Source organism: Tamandua tetradactyla, chromosome 2 (assembly GCF_023851605.1).
Source record: "Tamandua tetradactyla isolate mTamTet1 chromosome 2, mTamTet1.pri, whole genome shotgun sequence".
Taxonomy (NCBI): Eukaryota; Metazoa; Chordata; class Mammalia; order Pilosa; family Myrmecophagidae; genus Tamandua; species Tamandua tetradactyla.
In genome coordinates, this window is record NC_135328.1 from 16295732 (window position 1) to 16313539 (window position 17808).

The 17808-nt window shown below is 40.5% G+C and overlaps 1 protein-coding gene across 2 annotated transcripts in view; it reads left to right on the top strand.

Annotated features, from left to right (window-relative positions):
- The first annotated feature begins 78 nt into the window (after window positions 1-78).
- Window positions 79-17808, top strand: part of TGFBR1 (transforming growth factor beta receptor 1) — a 68217-nt gene continuing 50487 nt past the window's right edge. For both annotated transcript variants that reach the window (XM_077140208.1, XM_077140210.1), the window contains exon 1: window positions 79-197. In XM_077140208.1, coding sequence (XP_076996323.1) covers window positions 113-197 — 85 coding nt within the window. In that variant the 5' untranslated portion in view covers window positions 79-112. The remainder of the gene's footprint in view (window positions 198-17808) is intronic.

The window sequence follows — 17808 nt, forward strand, 5'->3', positions numbered from 1 at the left end:
GCGGCGGGAGGTGGGGCGAGGCGCTGCTGGCTGTAGCAAGGCGGCGGCGGCCGGGCGGGGCCGGGCCTCAGGCGGCGGCGGTGGCGGCAGCGGCGGCGGCAGCAGCGGGACCATGGAAGCGGCGGCCGCTTCTGCGCGTCCCCGGCTGCTCCTCCTCGTGCTGGTGGCGGCGGCGATGCTGGTCCGGGGGGCGACGGGTGAGCAGCGAGGCGCGCGGGCCGGGCCTCTGGCTCGCTCCATCTCTTTCTCAAACATGGCGCGGGGCCGGGGGCGCAGGTGGCGGCGCCGGGGCCGGGCCACGGCCAGGGCGGGGCGCTGGGCCGGGGCGGGTGGACGCGCCGGGCCGCGGGAAGCTGCCCCCGCTGCGGGCTCCGCGGGCGGCGCCGTCCGGGGTCCGGGGCTGCCTTCCTGGGGTCGGGGCCACCGGGCCGGCCGAGCAGGGCTACCCCCTCGCCGCGCCGGCGCCCTCGGCGTCCTGGTCCCGGGACCCTCGCTCCTCGCGGGTAGATGCCCGCAGCCCCCAGGCCCGGGGCGGGGTCGGACAGGAGCCCCGGAGGCGGGGTGGGGCGGTCGAGTTCTGAACCCAGAGGGCCTCCTCCAGCTGTGGGAGGGGGCGTGGTGCGGCTGCGAACCCCGGGTCAGCCGGGCCGACCCCGCCGAGGGGGGCGGCTTCTCCAGCCGGGGGTGGCTTTGGAAACGGAGCTGCGAAGCTTTGTGTGGCGAGGAGCAGGCCCGGGATGCGCGGAATGTCTGCTCTCGGTGCGGCTGCAAAGGTTTTAGCGAATCCAGTGACCAGACGGCCGCTGATCGTTTCCGTTGTAGAAACTTGAACGTTTGCTCACTCTGCGCGGTTTGGAAGGCTTGAATGAGAATTACTCTGTGAATTGAGCGAATGCTTTTATTTCCTCGAAGAAGAATGTTTGCTAGTGATGGTCCTTATCCTTGGTGACAGGCAGTAGTTTGCAGCAGTCATCCGTGTAGTTGGTTTACAAGGGAGAACGCCTGCTCGCTTTCCCAAAATACTAAATCGGGATGGGGTATAGGTGGTCATCTACTCCGGTAAGGAGTGAAAAACTTCGTATTAGCAACAGAATTAAAATACTGGACACTAAAATATAGGGGCTTAGTGCTAGCAGCTAATATACAGTGAAAGTATGACACCAAATGTTAGGAAAGAAAACAAACGACAATTTAAAAACTTAATTGAAGACCGAGGGTGACAGTTATTATTAGCTCTGATAGCTACTGTCTGTTAAGAGCTGACTGTGCTGTGGATGCAGAGTACACCAAAGCACGTTATCTCATCCTCACAACTAAACCCTCAGGACTAGTGGCGTTTGCCTTATTTTATAGCTGAGAAAACTGAAGCACAGAGAAGGCTAGATTAAGGATTTGCACCCAGGACTCTCTGTTTCCAAAGATAGACCAAAAAGGCACAGCCTATTTTGTTCCAGTCATCTGATGAACACTTGCTCCTTATTATTGAGATTTTGGCCTCACCATTTACATTTCAGTTTGACTTTGTTGTCATTCCTTTCACACTGGGAGTGTGTTCGAGGAAACTGGATTTTTGACATTGGTGTTAGGAGGGGAGCAAGATAACTGGATGGGGAGAGAAGCAGTTTAGTTCCACATCCAGTTTAAATAACATTTCCGTACCACTGTTAACTCTTTTCCACTTATCCTGGCACCTAGCTCTGCGGGGAGCGTTCATGTGCTCACATAGCAGCATCAGGCGCGTTGAATGTACAGAGCAAGCATTGCTCAGTGCATGCCCGGGAGGGGCTTGCACAGTACACTGGTTTGCGGTGTAGAAAGCTAATCCAGATGCTTATGACTCCAAGCCCAGACTTCTTGAACTGGTCCACCTGCCTGGAATGGTTATATTGATATTTCAGCTCAACCTTTTCGTACATGCTGAAGAAGTTAAGCTCAAATGCTTTTTTAAAAAAAATTTTTATGATTTGTCTGCCTTACTCAAGAGCTTGCCATTGTTCCTTATAGTCTGGGTATCAGTTTTATATTTCTCTAAAACAGCCTCTGCTCTCTCCAACATGAATTTCTCTAGAAAAATTGGTTCCCTGTCCCTAGTACACAGTTTAGTACCACAATGTCCACATCTATAGCCCATAGGAGAATACTAGTTGCTTCCTTTTTGCCATCTCTTCCCTTTACCTTGGAAAACATACCTCAAACGCAAGTTTTCTTTATATTAATACCTATTGAATATGTATCTTTCTTTCTTTGTGTGGGTCACCTTAGTCCTTTGTATCAGCTAAGTCCTGCCCATTATCCCTCACATTTGAATTGCTTCCCACTCTTTCTCTGTCTTGTCTTTTCTGTGGGCTACTTCCAAACTCATCTTCCTCCGCCGTTCCCAAAAGGGCTTTACAAGATTTCCCGTTTGTGCTCAGCACTTAGAGCACACGATGGAGGCTGACGTTAGGGCTATCTCCAAATCGCCAGCCAGAAGTCTCACTTCTCACTGCAGCAGCCCCTCAGTTCCAGTGATTTCTGTCTTCCCGCTGACTCCTTACTGTTTAGCCTTTACACTGCATATTTAATTTTGCTCCTTTTCGGGAGTGGGAGTAGGAAGGTTCTCAGTTTTGACTTCCTGTATTCTTTATCTGCTTGAACTGTGTAGGACTTACAGTTGGTGTTGTCTGTTTCTACCCTCTTGCACTGTTATTCCGTATATTTTACATACCCAGAGGGTGAGGATCATGTCTTTTATTTCCTTTATGCCCTCAGAACCTAGTACTGTTTTGTATTCTGTTCCACTTCAGTGTTTGTTGATTAAATGAATTCCATTTGATTGACTGTTCTTTAGTACTTACTGCGTTTAGTATTCTTACTGTTATATGTGAGTGCAGTTTATGTAGTATTAGTTTGTAGTTCCATGTATTTAATCTGGGAAAGTTGACCAGTGAAAAAAGCAATTGGTTACCACATTTATATTTCGTACTTTGCCTAATTCATAACACTGTGAAGATGAAATGAGAAAGAGTTTGTGATTTGGTATTGTTAGTATTGTAATAGGCAGCACTGATGCTCAACCATTGATCCACTCTGCCATATGTGTCTTTTGATTGGTCAGACATCCATTCTGATTGATTGGTACCCTTGGTAGTGCCGGTTGTTAAATATTATCAGTTGTGCAGAAGGACATGGGTATTTAAAGAAGAAAATGATTAGTGTAGGGTGACATGATTGCAAGGGTTGCTAGCCTTCAGAGGGTGGAGGGGGAATTTGAAGAGTTTTAAATTCTCTCTGTATATGGAGAACGTTTCTTGGATACCTTAGGAAGGGTGGCTAGCCTTCAGAAGGGCAGAGAAGGTGATTCAATGAGTTTTAAATTCTCTCTGTATAAGCTATGTCCCTAACTTTTACTGGTACCACCTCCAGGGCAGGAAGCACTGCTTTTTTTGACTGGCTGGCAAGTTAACTCTTTAGACTTAGGTTCCTCATTGTATACTCTGGGGTTTGGATGTAGTAACCACTATTATTTTTCCCCAGTTCTAAGAACTCTAGGTATGTGACAGGAAACAAAACAAGTAATCTAAGTGGCATGAGTCAGGGAGAATGACGTTAGGAGTTGCCCACAAGGGCTAGGCATTCTAGAAGGAAAAGGTGGAAAAACATGGACCCTCAGGGATGAGATAAGGGTTGTAGGACAGATGAGGGGTAGAACTGATATTTTTTTATTCCAAATCTTGTGCCCTATAACGCACTTTAAAATGTGAAGGTCTTGGAGTTGGGGGAGGAACCAAGTTAATGGAGTGACCTACCTAAGTGAAGTTATTCCTGAAAACCACAGATCTTGGGGGGAAGTAGGTTCTTCTGAAGTTGAGGGGGTAGGGGTATGATCACAGGTTGTGAAGGGAAAGTCCACTGCCTTTTTTTCTGTTGCTGATGAAAGGACCTGGTGGTGTGTTTATTGATTGAGAAAAAATAGGCTTAGAGTAGTTTGGAAGATGGTGAAACAGTCTTGGATAAGTTGAGTTTAAATGAATTGGGGTGTCATTAAGGTCCATGGTTAGGTGTAGAATTTTAGATGACGGATTGTTGAAATTTACTGAGAAACTGACATGATCAAAATAATCTTGGGGCAGCTCATACTTGTTCTGGTAGGGGAGATGCCTTTTGGAAGCTTCTAGGCCTAGTTAAAATAGTTGTCCATATGCGGCACTGTTTGTTGTCATATCATTGTACTGCATCAGATGTGTTCATGTCTACTGAAGTGAGTTTTGAAAATGCCATTACCCCACGGATGGCCATTTTGATGTGCGCATGTTACTATTCAAACCACAGAGCCCCAAGCCCCCTCAGATGGTGACAAACCGCGTTGTTCACTGTTCTGGCTTGGTCGTGGCTTACATAATGCAGTGTTCTCTGAACAGATGGGCTGTGGTTTAATATCATGTGATTGAGTCACATCTTCACTTTCTGCTTCTGAAATTGAGGGCAGATGCTGGAATGTTTCTCAAGGATTTTTATGCTTTGTCCCATGGAGTCACTCTAGGAAACTTTTGGATACCTCTCAAAATTTATGATCTATTTTGACCCAACCAAACTCCAGTACTTAGGGTAATTTTAATGCCTTTTTCAACTGAATTTTCTCGATATCGAATTTAAATAGTCCCCATAAACATTAAAATTTGCTGCCACTCTGAATTAGGCCTAGTTTTAGCTGTGTGGTTTGGCTTCAGCCCAGATAATGTAGGTCAGTTTCTTGTGATCGTCACCCCTCTTTGGTATGAACTTGGGATTGGCTGACTTGTAGGCTTTTCACCTTAAACACTGTTTCCCTAAGCACCAGTGGGGTCAGTCTGATGGATTCTATAGTCAGTTTTATAGATTTGATCTGTCAACCTACTCCCTCACTTTGGCAATCTGAGAGCCACATATACGTTATAAAGAATGATTTCTAACTTAAAAAATAAATTACGACTTACAGGTAAGCACACAGGTTGCTTCAACATTTCTTGAAACCTCAGTGATCCTTGTACCACTTTATTAATATATTATAGGAATATATTATAAGAATGTGCCAGGAATTTTACCTTCCTTGTCTCAGTTAATTCTCATAACACTCCTTGGTGATAGTTGTATAATAGTACAACAGCCTTATGTATAGATTACTTATGTATAGATTAATTTTCAAAAGTCTCTTTTAAAGTCCACTTGTTCCTAAGTCTCAGTGACCAGCGTTTACAAACCTAAGTAAAGTTGAATTCAGGAGAGAATGGTAGAATTTGATGACACTGGTTCTAACCCAAGATTCTCTTCAACTCTCTTAAACATTATTGAAAGATGTTAGCATTTTGTCTTTCATCCTTTAATCGTAAATGAGTACACTTGTAGGAGGCAGACACTGCTTCAGGTGGGACAGATGCAGGCTCACAGAAGCCCCATTTTGGAGACACAAATGGTTGTGGACCACTTTTAACTTCATCTGCTGTGAGGAGACTGAGTTGACAGGCTTTTGCCCAGACTGGAGCCTAGTATGTATCTATTAAATTTGTAAATAGAAGAGCTTCTGTGTTTCCATTTTGCAACCAGGAAACTGAGGTCATGCTCTTAGGGAATGGTGGAGCCTGCCCTTGAGCCTCCAGGGTGTGTGCTCTTTCCTGTACAAGATGCTGTTTTCATACACAGTGACTACATTGTGATATTCACTTCAGTGGTAAGGTTTTCACACACATACCACACACCTTTTTATAAATGATGAGAATTTGTTTCAGCTCATCTTCATTGTATTCTGCATCTTACTCTGCAACTGCAGGTTACTCAGATGCTTGGAGTCTTTCTTTGACATATTTTTTGATAACTGGGTCTTGCTGATAATGAGTTGAGTGATAGTTGATGATTCACCGTTTGTATTGATTTATTCTTCACAAAGTCTGAATAAACACAAAATTGAAAATTTGAAATAGAGAATAGAAAAACACTATCACCAGCCATCATAAACATTGTGGCTTATCTTCCCCATCCCCTCAGGTGTGTTTTTTGGTACAGTAACCCTATTCTTTATTCTATTTTCCAGCAGTTTACATTAGCAAAGAGCTTCAGCTTATAGCAGAAATTGCCCATTTAATCTTAGCAAATATTTATTAGTGATCAGCACTGTGGGAAGTATAGAAAAAGGAAGAAGTAGACTTGTTTTAAAAAAATATGAAGCTGGGATAATACGATGAATACATATTCAATAATAGCACCCTAGGGACTGCTCGATACAAATGGTAGGACTTGATCCCTGTGCCTGTAAGGGTTGAAGATTTAGGGGGAGGAGTGGAGGTTCATGATGTGAAGATTGGGCTCAGAGAATTGTGTGCCTTGAAAGCCAGGTGGGTGGTTTTAATGTGCAAGAGACTATCTTACCTGTACCAGGGCTTCCTTTAGAGCAGGATGGCCACCTTGGGAGAGGTGGAGTTCATCTGGTGGCACTGGAAATGGAGCAGCAGGGTGGCTCTGTGACGTTTCACACAGAGAACCAGAGGGGTTGGTAGGAGGCCTTGATTATAGCCTCCTCCTCACCTCCAAGTCTCTGCTCAAATCCGTCCTCTTTCTCCACGAGGTGCATCCTGACCACCTTTTTAAAAATTGCCATCTGTTCCTTTGCTTTGATCCTCTTTTTGTATCTACTTTTTCTCCTCACTTCGTATCTACTCTTTCTCCTCTCTTTTTTTTAAATACCACCTTCTAACATGCTGTATGTACTTATTTACTTACCATATTCATTTATATTTATTGTCTCCTTACTAGAATGTCTGCTTCGTGAAGGGGGGCATCTTTGTTTTTGTTCACTGATGGATCACAAATGCATAGATAGTGACTGGTACATTATAGGCATTCAGTAAATATTTGTCGAATGGCAGTAGGTCTCAGTGGTAAAAAACTGAAGTACAAAAATTAAGGAGAGCTCCATGAAAGAAAAAGAGAATGACTGCAAGATACCTTCAACTAATAAGGAATTTGGTAAGAGAAAGAGTGAGGGGAAATCAGTTCTGGTTGGACATGCTAAGTTTGAAGTGAAGATAGGATAGCCAAGTAGAACTGCTCAGTAGGCAGCAAAGATAGATTTAACTGCAACTTGTTGGAAATACTCTAACATCTTAGGCATTCACTTTCCACCCATTCTCTTTACTTTTTGGATTCCAGTGTACTAAGAAGCCATCTTAAGTGGAATATTTATTTTGATCTTCAAGTCCTAGCTTGGATCTGGAGCTCTGCTCAGTTCACAGGCATATTTCCTCCTGGGTTGCTGTCCAGGCTCCCTGCCTCCCCAATGCCAAAGGAACATATACTGAAAATTATTCTTCTGCTTGCAATGAAATGAGCATTCATGTTGTGCTGCTCTCTGCTGTAATTTATTTGACCTCTTGGGCATCTGCTCTGGTTCCTGGCTGAAGTAGAAGAGAGGAAGTTTCCAGTTTGGGGTCTGGGTTTACAACACTGACTTTAGATCATGGTTGCTGATGTTACAGATGTCATCTTTGCTATCTCCTAGCATTCATGACTGTCTTGTTAGATAGTTCTCATGCTACTGTTTTTCTCCTGAGACCAAACATTGGTACAGTTAAATCTCTAGGCCATTTGCATTTTTCTGTTTGATTTGATCTAACTTATGTTTGCTTTCCTTCCAGTTTTGAAGGCAGATTCAATTCATGTGACTTGGTTGCAAGAAATTTAATAAAATCTTTGTTTATAGGAATAGGTAGAAGAGTTCCCACATATTTTTCTGGAATTAGGTTCTAATTAGTGTATCTCTCATGGACTCTTTTCAAGGAGGATGACGCTTAATTTGTGTGATGGTGGTGAAGATAATATGAAATAGCCTAGCACATAGCCTGATACCAGTAGGTATTTGATTAATAGAATAATTATGCATCTAAATAAGTGAAGGACTGTCTTTTGGAAGAGGATATACATGTCAGTGTCATGGAGAAGTGGAATTAATTGTTAAAGACTGAGGCAGGTCTCAGCTCAGTATAAGGAAGTGCTTTCTGTCCGTGAAAGCTGTCATAAAGTGGAACATTGAAAGATGGGATGTTCTCCCTACTGGCAATTCCAAACAGAGTCTGGATGACCCCTCCATGGGAGAAGTTGTAGAATTCCCTGCCTTAAGTAGGAGGGTGAATTTGATTATCTCCAAGCTCTGTTTCTGTGCTAGCTTCCTGTACTTTTGGGTATGGTTCTAGCTTCCTTGCTTATGGGTTTTAGCCAGCTTATGCACTTGCTTTCCACATAAGCACTATCTTGTAACTTTCTTATTGTATGGGGAAATTTCTTCATTGATTGGCGTTATTTTGGCCATTTTCCAAAAAGGTTTTAAGTAGCTTGAAATAAAAACAAATGCAGTAAGATCAAAACTAATGAACAGAAAAGATAAGAATAAGTAAAAGGGAAGAAAACAGTGATCCTCAACTCTTAGCTGAGGACTTCTGTAACAGTTGAGTACAAATGAATTTTTTAGGAATGAGGGCAGGCCCATAAAGGAACCTACTAGTGTGAATAGGTATCCCTTTGCCTTTTATTGAGAATTAGTGAGGAGGCTGCTGCTTACCTTAATATAATGGAGCCCCAAGCACCAAGATTGCAATGTAGGGAGACCCCAAATGGTGAAGTGTTTCTGGACCTAGCAGCCCTGACTCATTCTCAGGATTCTTCATTAATGTGGATTGAGAGTTCAATTTAGTACTGCTGTGTTCTAGTTTGCTAGCTGCTGGAATGCAACACACCAGAGAGGGATTGACTTTTAATAAAAGGGAATTTATTTTGTTGGTTCTTCAGAGGAAAGGCAGCTAACTTTCCACTGAGGTTCTTTCTTACTTGGAAGGCACAGGATGGTCTCTGCTGGTCTTCTCTCCAGGCCCCTGGGTTCCAACAACTTTCCCCGGGGTGATTTCTTTCTCCATCTCTAAGGGCCCGGGCTGAGCTGCAAGGGCTGAGATGAGGAATGCCAAGCTGCTAGACTGTGCTACATTGCGTTCTCTCATTTAACCACAAGCCAATTAAGTTAAACGTCACTCATTGCAGCAGACACGCCTCCTAGCCGACTGCGGATGTAATTAGCAACAGATGAGATTCACCTACCGTTGGCTCATGTCCACAGCAGCAGAACTAGGTGCTTTCACCTGGCCAAGTTGACAACTGAATCTAACTACCACATGCTGCTACCATGTTTTTTCTTCACTTTAAGGCATCGATCTAAGTACAAAACACTAGTCTTTCTGTGGAACAGGTAAAGCCTGGTTTGTTTAAATCAAGTTTTGCCAAAACCTAGGGGATAATGAATAGAAAGCAACATGAAACCATTCAATGTGGCTTTCAAAGACATTTTCCTCATGTCCTTATCCTTTGGCTTGTCTCCACTTGGCAGGCATCATCTTAGTACTGCCACCAAACATCTACTTTTTTTTTTCAAACAGCCCTGAGACAGCAAAGTCCAGAGACCAAGTGTGGTCTTGCTTGGATTGGGGTTCCTGTGTGCAGTGATGCCTCATTTTGGGGTGATGGACAATGGAAACGATGGCTTCCTTTAGGAATGGCCACACTTACCCACATGGTATGGCCCTACTTGCTATTCTCACAGTAACCCCTGATATTCATATAGATGATACCCACATACATCAACATGAGGGGCATTCTTTGCTTAGCCAATGACACACTATCTTCTCTGGGGAATGCTTCTCCCTGTTCTTGAGCAGAGTTTATTATAGAAGTCTTTCTAAAAGGGACATTGGGGAATAAAGTGACTAATCTGGATTTTTCGCTCCCAGTGATTTATAGGGATCTGTTTTCGTTTCTTATTCTGCAGTTGGTGAGCTAGTTAGGTCTGTTCTGAGGAACAGGGCTGGACCTTCTCATTTTTGTTGCCTTGCTTCAGCATAACCATTCTATCCAGATTTCCTAGGTGTGAACCCCACTGATTACATAAGAATGCATATTTATAGTTCTAGGACACCTTGTGCAGGCGTCCTGTTACATTTCTACAATATAAGACCTTTAAATATGCATTGAAACACAGATAGCTTCCATGGAAAAAAGCAAAAACAAACGACTTTTTCTGCTAGAAGTCAGGATTGATGTACTTATTTGGGAGTGCTAAACATGGAGAAGATAATTAAACCTGAGGAGGAATATAGAGACAGAAAAGTAGTAACTGTGGCTTTTCATTTATATATATGGTGATATTTTTTGCATGATGTATTCATTCCTAAATCAGACCGCAATGTGCTCTAATTGAGTCTCTTTGTTTAGCACATGGCTGTTGATTTGAGTACTTTCTCCAGTTGAAAAACTGACATTTTAATTTTGTTATTCAGTGTGCAACAGATTAAACAAAAACAGCAAGATTGTGTATTGTAGATTTCCTTCAGCTGTAATTATATATAATTATTTTATCAAAATAAACAAGTTAAAGTAGTTTAGCTATTTTATCTCATTACACATTTGGAAAAAAAAATTACAAATAAGAGGCCAGAGATTGCTTGTGTTTCTCAGTGAGGAAAGATCGTTTCTGATTGCCAAGCAATGCATAATTGCTCCTTGTAAAGAGTTCTGAAAATGTAGGAAGGAAGGACACTGAAATTAGGTTAGAATGGCTACAAGGTATTAAAAATGGTTGACAGTTTTCATGAATGTGGGGGACCTATAAAGATTGAGATTGTGTAAGTACAATTTGTGGCATAGTTCCTGGCACACAGAAAACACGAAGTAAATGATAGTTTTTTAAAAGATGATCGTTTTTCATAGACTCATGGAAAATTTAGACTGGAAGGGACCCATCACTAACTAGGATTGTCATTTTGTCTGACTGCTTTATTTTACTGGGCAGAGAAAAGGGACCTCAGAAGTTGTGTGCTGTTTTGGGATAATACAGTCTGCTAATGACAGAATAGGAACTGGGCTTTTTCCTCATTTAGAACTTCATTTAGTGTCTCCCTAGGGAAGAATTTTTTTTAATTGCGTTAATTTATGCATTTCCCTTTAAATGCTATCTAATCAAACACCTAACAGATGATGCTTAGTTGGAATACATACCGGGTAAAACCAATATAACAAAATAGTAACAATTATGGGTTTAAGAGGTAGGTAGATAAATGTTCACTTCATTGTTCTATTTCTCTGAATGTTTGAAAATGCTCATAATAAAATATGGAGAGGGAAATTGAAAAGCCCATGGTATCCTCCCACGTGAGATATGTTTCTGTTACTAGACTTCTCTAAACATAGAAAAACCAGCATTACTTGCTAACATTATTTGTTAGTTTGTAAGCTGATGGAATGTGATATACCAGAACTGTAATGGTTTTTATAAAAGGAATTTAATAAGTTACAAGCTTACAGTTCTAAGCCTATGAAAATGTCCAAACTAAGGCATCCATGGAGAGATGCCTTTGTTCAAGAAAGGCTGATGCATCCGGAGCATCTCTGTCAGCAGGGTAGTCACATGGCTGGCGTTTGCTGGTCCCTTGCTCCTGGACTCCATTGCTTTCAGCCTCCGTTCTTGTGAAGATTCCTGACTTTGCTTCTCCTGGGCTGGCTTTCATCTCTTGACGTCCCTTGGCCCTCTCCAGGTTCTGACTTGTTTAACATCTCATGGTGACGTCTGCAGGACTCCAAGCATCTCCAAACATCTGTGTCTCTGTTCTCTGAAGTTTCTGTATGACAGGAGTCTACATTTGCTCTCTCTGTTGGCTCTGAAGCTTCTGTCGTTTCTGACTCTTTCCAAAATGTTTCCTCTTTTAAAGAATTCCAGTAAACTAATCAAGACCCACATGGAGTGGATGGAGTCACATCTCCATCTAAGCAAAAGGTCATATCCACAATTGGGTTCGTCACAGCTCTGTTGCGATAATCTAATAAAAAATTTCCAACCTACAGTGTTGAGTCAGGATTAAAAGAAACAGCTGCCTCCACAAGATGGAATCAGGATTATAACATGGATTTTCTAGGGTACATAATATTTTCAAACAAGCACACATTTAATAAGTCTTGATACTGAGTAGTGTAGGTCCCCCAAAAACTTTGTTCTTAGAGATTAGTTTGGAGATTCTTAGAACTTGGTTTTTCTGTATAAATTTTAGAATATTTGTTAATTCCATTGAAAAACTGGGAATTATGGTTTGATTTTGTGGAGCATATGAATCAACTATGTAGAATATTGACATCTTTATAGTATTGAACCAGGAGTATATCCCTCCATTTATTGAGGTCTTTTGTGACTTCTATTAATAAGTAATGCTTTTATGATCATGCAACCCCGTTGCTAGGTATATACCTGGAGGAACTAAGAGTGGGGACAGGAATGGACATTTGCATACTGGTGTTATAGCTGCACTGTTTCAAGATTCACAATGGATGGAGGTATACTAAGGGTACAACGACTGAGAAAAGGAAGGGGATACTATGTTGTGTACATACAACAGACTACTGAGTGGCTGCAAGAAGGAATGAAGTTGTGAGGCAAACAACTAGGTGAATGAATCTTAAGGACAGGTGAATGAAATGGCAGAAACAAAAGGACAAACATGCCTTACTCATATGGGCTAACTATAATGTACAAACTCAAAGAATTGAAGTCGAGAGCATGGGTTATCAGGTTGGGGCTGTCGTAAAGGGTCCTAGATTGTAAGCTCTTACAGTAATCACACATGTACTCATGAGTTGTAGCTGTTATTTCTAAATTCTGAGATGCTGAAAATTTGAGTATAACCTGGTCATTCCCTGAAACTTCGGGTTTGAGACTCTGAAGCAGTGCACTGAAGCTATGAAAGTTAGCATTACCCCATACAGCAACTGTTTAAAAAGTTAAAAAAGTGCTCAGACTTCAACTAGAGTTATGAGTGAAGCTGATTTGGATAGGACTCAGGTAAATCAGAATACAGGGTAAAGGATGATATGGTAGTATTTTAAAACTTCAACTTCTATGTGAGATCAAAGGAAGGGATGTTTATTTGTTGCAAAATTCATATTTCGGGTAGTACATTATCTAATGTAACTTGTCTGATCAGTTTATTTGAACACCATAATTACAGGGAATCTTGAATAGGGTGTGAGATTCTCTTGGTTTGTACAAGTTAGTGTGATACTGCAATATATCCCAGAGTAAGTGGGCAGAGAATAAAAAAAATATTAGCAAAGTCCCCTTGTGGGGCTGGGGAGAAAGGAGGAAATATTCAACTTCTTCAACTGGGAAATTCCTGATATTCTCACAAGTGGGGGAATAACCAATTCAATAGGCTGAGCCCTCAATCTTGGAGTTCGCACCTATGAAACTTATCCTGCAAAGGAGAAGCTAAGCTTACTTATTATGCCTAAGAGTTGCCCAAAGAGAACCTCTTTTGTTGCTCAGATGTGGCCTCTTTCTCTAAGCCAACTCTGCATGTGAACTCGCTGCCCTCCCACCCCCATTCCTATCCCCACGTGGAACATGGCTACCAAGGATATAATTCTCCCTGGCAATATGGGACGGGACTCCCTGGCTGAGCCAAGATCTAGCATCATGGAATTGAGAAAAATCTTCTTGACCAAAGGGAGAAGAGAAATGAAACAAAATAAAGTTTCAATGGCTGAGAGATTTCAAATAGAATCAAGAGGTCATCCTGGAGGTTATTCTTTTTTTCTCTTTTTTTCTTCATTTTTAAAAATTGTGAAATATAACATATATTTTAAAAAGCAATAAATTTCCCAGTACATTTTAACCAGTAGTTATAGAACAAATTTTAGAGTTTAGTATGGGTTACAAGTCCACCATTTTTCCTTTTTTCTTCTAGCTGCTCCAAGACACTGGAGACCAACAGAAATATCAATATAATGATTCAGCAGTCATATTCATTTATTAAATCCTGTCTTCTCTGTTATACTCCTACTTCTCTTTAAATAACATATATACATAAAAGCAATAAATTTCGAAGTACATTGCAATAATTAGTTGTAGAACAGATTTCAGAGTTTGGTATGGGTTACAGTTCCACAATTTTAGGTTTTATTTCTAGCTGCTCTAAGGTACTGGAGGCTAAAAGAAATATCAGTGTAATGATTCAGCACTCATTTATTTGTTAAACCCAGCCTTTTCTGTATAGCTCCACCACCACCTTTGATCTACTGGGGGTTATTTTTAATGCGTTATATAGATATCCCTTTTTAGTTTATGGTGTATTAGAGTCGCAGGAGGGAAGTACCTGAAACTGTTGAGCTGTATTCTAGTAGCCTTGATTCTTAAAGATGATTGTATAACTATGTAGCTTTTACAGTGTGACTGTGTGATTGTGAAAACCTTGTGTCTGATGCTCCTTTTATCTAGGGTATGGACAGATGAGTGAAAAAATAAGGATAAAAAAATAATAGAAGGGATAAAGGGTAATAAATTATGTAGATTTAAATACTAGTGGTCAGTGAGAGGGAAGGTAAGTGTGAGTTTTCTCTTTATTTTTCTGGAGTGATGCGAATGTTCTAAAAATGATCATAGTGATTAATACACAACTATGGGATGATATTATGAGCCGTTGATTGTATACCATGTATGGACTGTATGTGTATAAAGATTTCTCAATAAAAATACTAAAAAAAAAATAAGTTATGTTTTGTAGTTTTCACGTGGAGGTCTTACATATCTTTTGTTAGATTTATTCTTTTCCTGGGATATTTTCTGATGTTTTTGTAAGTGATATATTTTTTAACTTCTGTTTTCTGTTTGTTGCTGGCTTAAGAGAGGCATTTTTGTTTTTGTTTTTGTTTGTTTTGTTTTGCGTAGTGACTTCTTATCCAGTGACTTTGCTAAATTTTACTTACTGATTCTGATAGTTTACCTAGAGGTTACTTTTAGATTTTCTGTGTATACAATCATTTCTTCTGTAACTAATGACAGTTTTGGTTCTTCCTTTCCAATCTTTTTGCCTTTCATTTCTTTTTTATTTATTTATTGCCTTGCTAGGACCTTTAGGAGAATGTTGAAAAGAAATGGTGATAGTAGATCTTCTTTTCTTATTCCTGATTTCAGGCATGACAACTGTCAGTAGTCATTAAGTATAATGATTGCTCTCTGCCTTTTCCATAATCAGGTAATTATCAGTTTTGTCCCAGTATGAACATTTTATGGGTAATGAGTTTGTTCTTTATTAGTTAGCAGTATTAAGACCTACATCAACAAGTTGGATGTGATCCAGCACTTGGTTAATTTGGGTTGGAACTTAAAATATATATCCCTGTGGGTTCCTCCCCTGCTGCTCTGGTGAAGTTCTTGGGCTAACCCCCTTCAGGCAATCATACTGCTGTAAAACTGTATATATGGGGTATCTGTGGATGGAGAAAGAGAAGAGCTAGCATGAATGGTCATTGCTTTACGTGCACAAAGTTTACCCTGTATTCTGTGTGCACCTTACCTCCTAGAGCTGTGTAAGGGTTATTTAATTCTGTCCACCATTTAGAACAGGGACTGATTTATAGTAGGTGCCAGATATTCACTGCACCTTTTATTGTGTGCCAGGTACGTTCTCTCATTTAATCCTCAACCTTTCTGAGATTGGTACTGTTATCTCTTAATAAATTTAGGAAGGCAGCTCAAAGTTAAGTGACTTTGTCAAATTGTTCAGCTGTTGACTGGCAGAGAAAGGATTGAAGCGTAGGTCTTTTTGTCTCTGAATTCCACGTGCTTAACTATTATACTCTTAAAATACCCACTAGTCAAAATAAAATCTAATAAGAAATATGTATAAAAGCGTGGTTAGAGTGAGGAAAAAAGAAATTCGATTATTGCTTTAGCATTTACCATCAAAAATAGAAGTTTCTCCATTTTTTTTCAGGGGCTGAGGTACGGTAGAGTGCACATATCTGCTTTGTATATTAACACACTCCCTTAACTCACTGATGTTGAACAAAAACAAAGTCGCTTAGTTGGAGTATAATAGTGACCACACATGTTCAGCTTTGTTTCCTTCTCTTAAGTTAATGGTAGGACTATTTACCTATCAAACATTCTTCTAAAATACCAGTTTTAGTGCCTCTGTAATATTCTGTTTATGATTGCATCATAATGTATAGTTTTCTTGCCCTATTGTCATGCACATAGATTGTTTTCAATCATAAAATATGGTAATGAACATCTGTGTGCTTATATTCTTGTCCTCATTTCCTGTTGTTTCCTTAGACTAAATTCTAAGAAGTAGAATTAACTGCATTAAAACTTATAAACACTGTAAAGAGTCTTACCGTATTTCACCAAATTATTGTCCAGAGAGAACTTAAAGTTTTGAAATCAGCCCGAAGTGCCTGTACTCCTTAAGGATAAATATGCTGAATTGAAGTTCTGAAGAGAGGGTGGAGAAAGGAATGCAGCACAGAGAGAGGGGCATTAAAATTTTTTTTAAAAATAATTCTGAATATGTATAATGTACAATTTTCAAAAGTTAAAAAGCACAAACGATTGTATGGTTAAAAGTTTCCTCTCACATCCTCTTCTTGAAAGCCAATGTTGCCCATATTTTTGTGTGTTCTTCAGAGGAAATGCTTTTTAATATATGTGGGCCAATAGGTGTGTGCATTTTTTGTAACACGACTGTTACCATGTCAAATATACTGTTCTGTATTATATGTTTTTCACTTAATATTTCTTAGAAATCAGTCTATATCAGGAAAAGACAAAAAGTGAGAATAGAGGCTTTTAGTTCCAACTTTGTTTAATTCTGTGACAGTTTTAAGTGACAAAAATTGAAAATATATGGGATTTTGTGCCCTGTTCTCCTGGTCTCCCCCTACCATCACGGCTCTTAGAATTAACAGTAAATAATGTCCATTCTTTTACAATCTATTGTTAATTTCCCAAATCTGCTAAGCAGATCTTTATCCTGTACTTGTACAATTTATTTTATTTTGCTCCTAAATGAAGATCTTTGTATTAGTCACCTCTGTTCTCATCTTGCTATTTAGGCGGCCCATTCTTGTCTCTGTATTAACTAATTCCATGGTGCCTAGGATAATGGGAAATGGAGATGTTGTGGGGGAAAAATGACAGAATTTAGAAGTGACCCTTATTCTCCCAAGATAAGGTGATATAAGTGATGCTACTTACATGTTTTCAAAGTAACAGAAGTAAGTGAACTTTATCTGGAAAAAATATATAGTCTGGAAAATCAGAATTTTATTCTGAAGCCCCAAATATGGGATGATAAGTTATCTAAACTAGAGGAAATTTTACGTAGTATTTTATGGTGCTCCGTATTTTGACAAGCTCTCACTTGGACATTATTTCTACAAGGTAACCCAGGAGTTGAGAAGAATCCTGAGTGCTTTGAGGAACAAAACCCAGGGCAGTGGGCAGGGAGTTGGTGGTCAGGGTTTTGGGCCTATTTAACAGAGATATGCAGCATAAAAAGGACAGAAACTGTGTTGTATGCTTTACCTGAGAGGGAGCAAGGGAGAATAGGAAAGAGGAAAGCCTCTTCAAGGTCTCGGTGGGTCATGGTGTTGGGAATGGAGAGGACAGGGAAAGGCAGAAGTGGGGGAAGAGGTAGGATGGTAAAAGGGGTTCATGTTTGTACCTGGAAGGATTTGTTATAACATCTAACTTTTGCCTTCTCCTTTGTCCACAATGGTGTGATCTGCTGTTAACTGAAGCTAAGTGGGCCGACTAAAGTGCTTTGTGTGTATTAAGTGCTCCACCTGCCTGTTGGTACATACTTGTAGTTTTTGGAAATGTGGTGTGCTCTAGCCGACAGGGGAAGGGAGAGGAGGGATCTCATCAGAAAAGTCAGAAGCATAAAAAAGCCTGGGGTTCATTCAGTCTTTGGTGATACAAATCTGCAT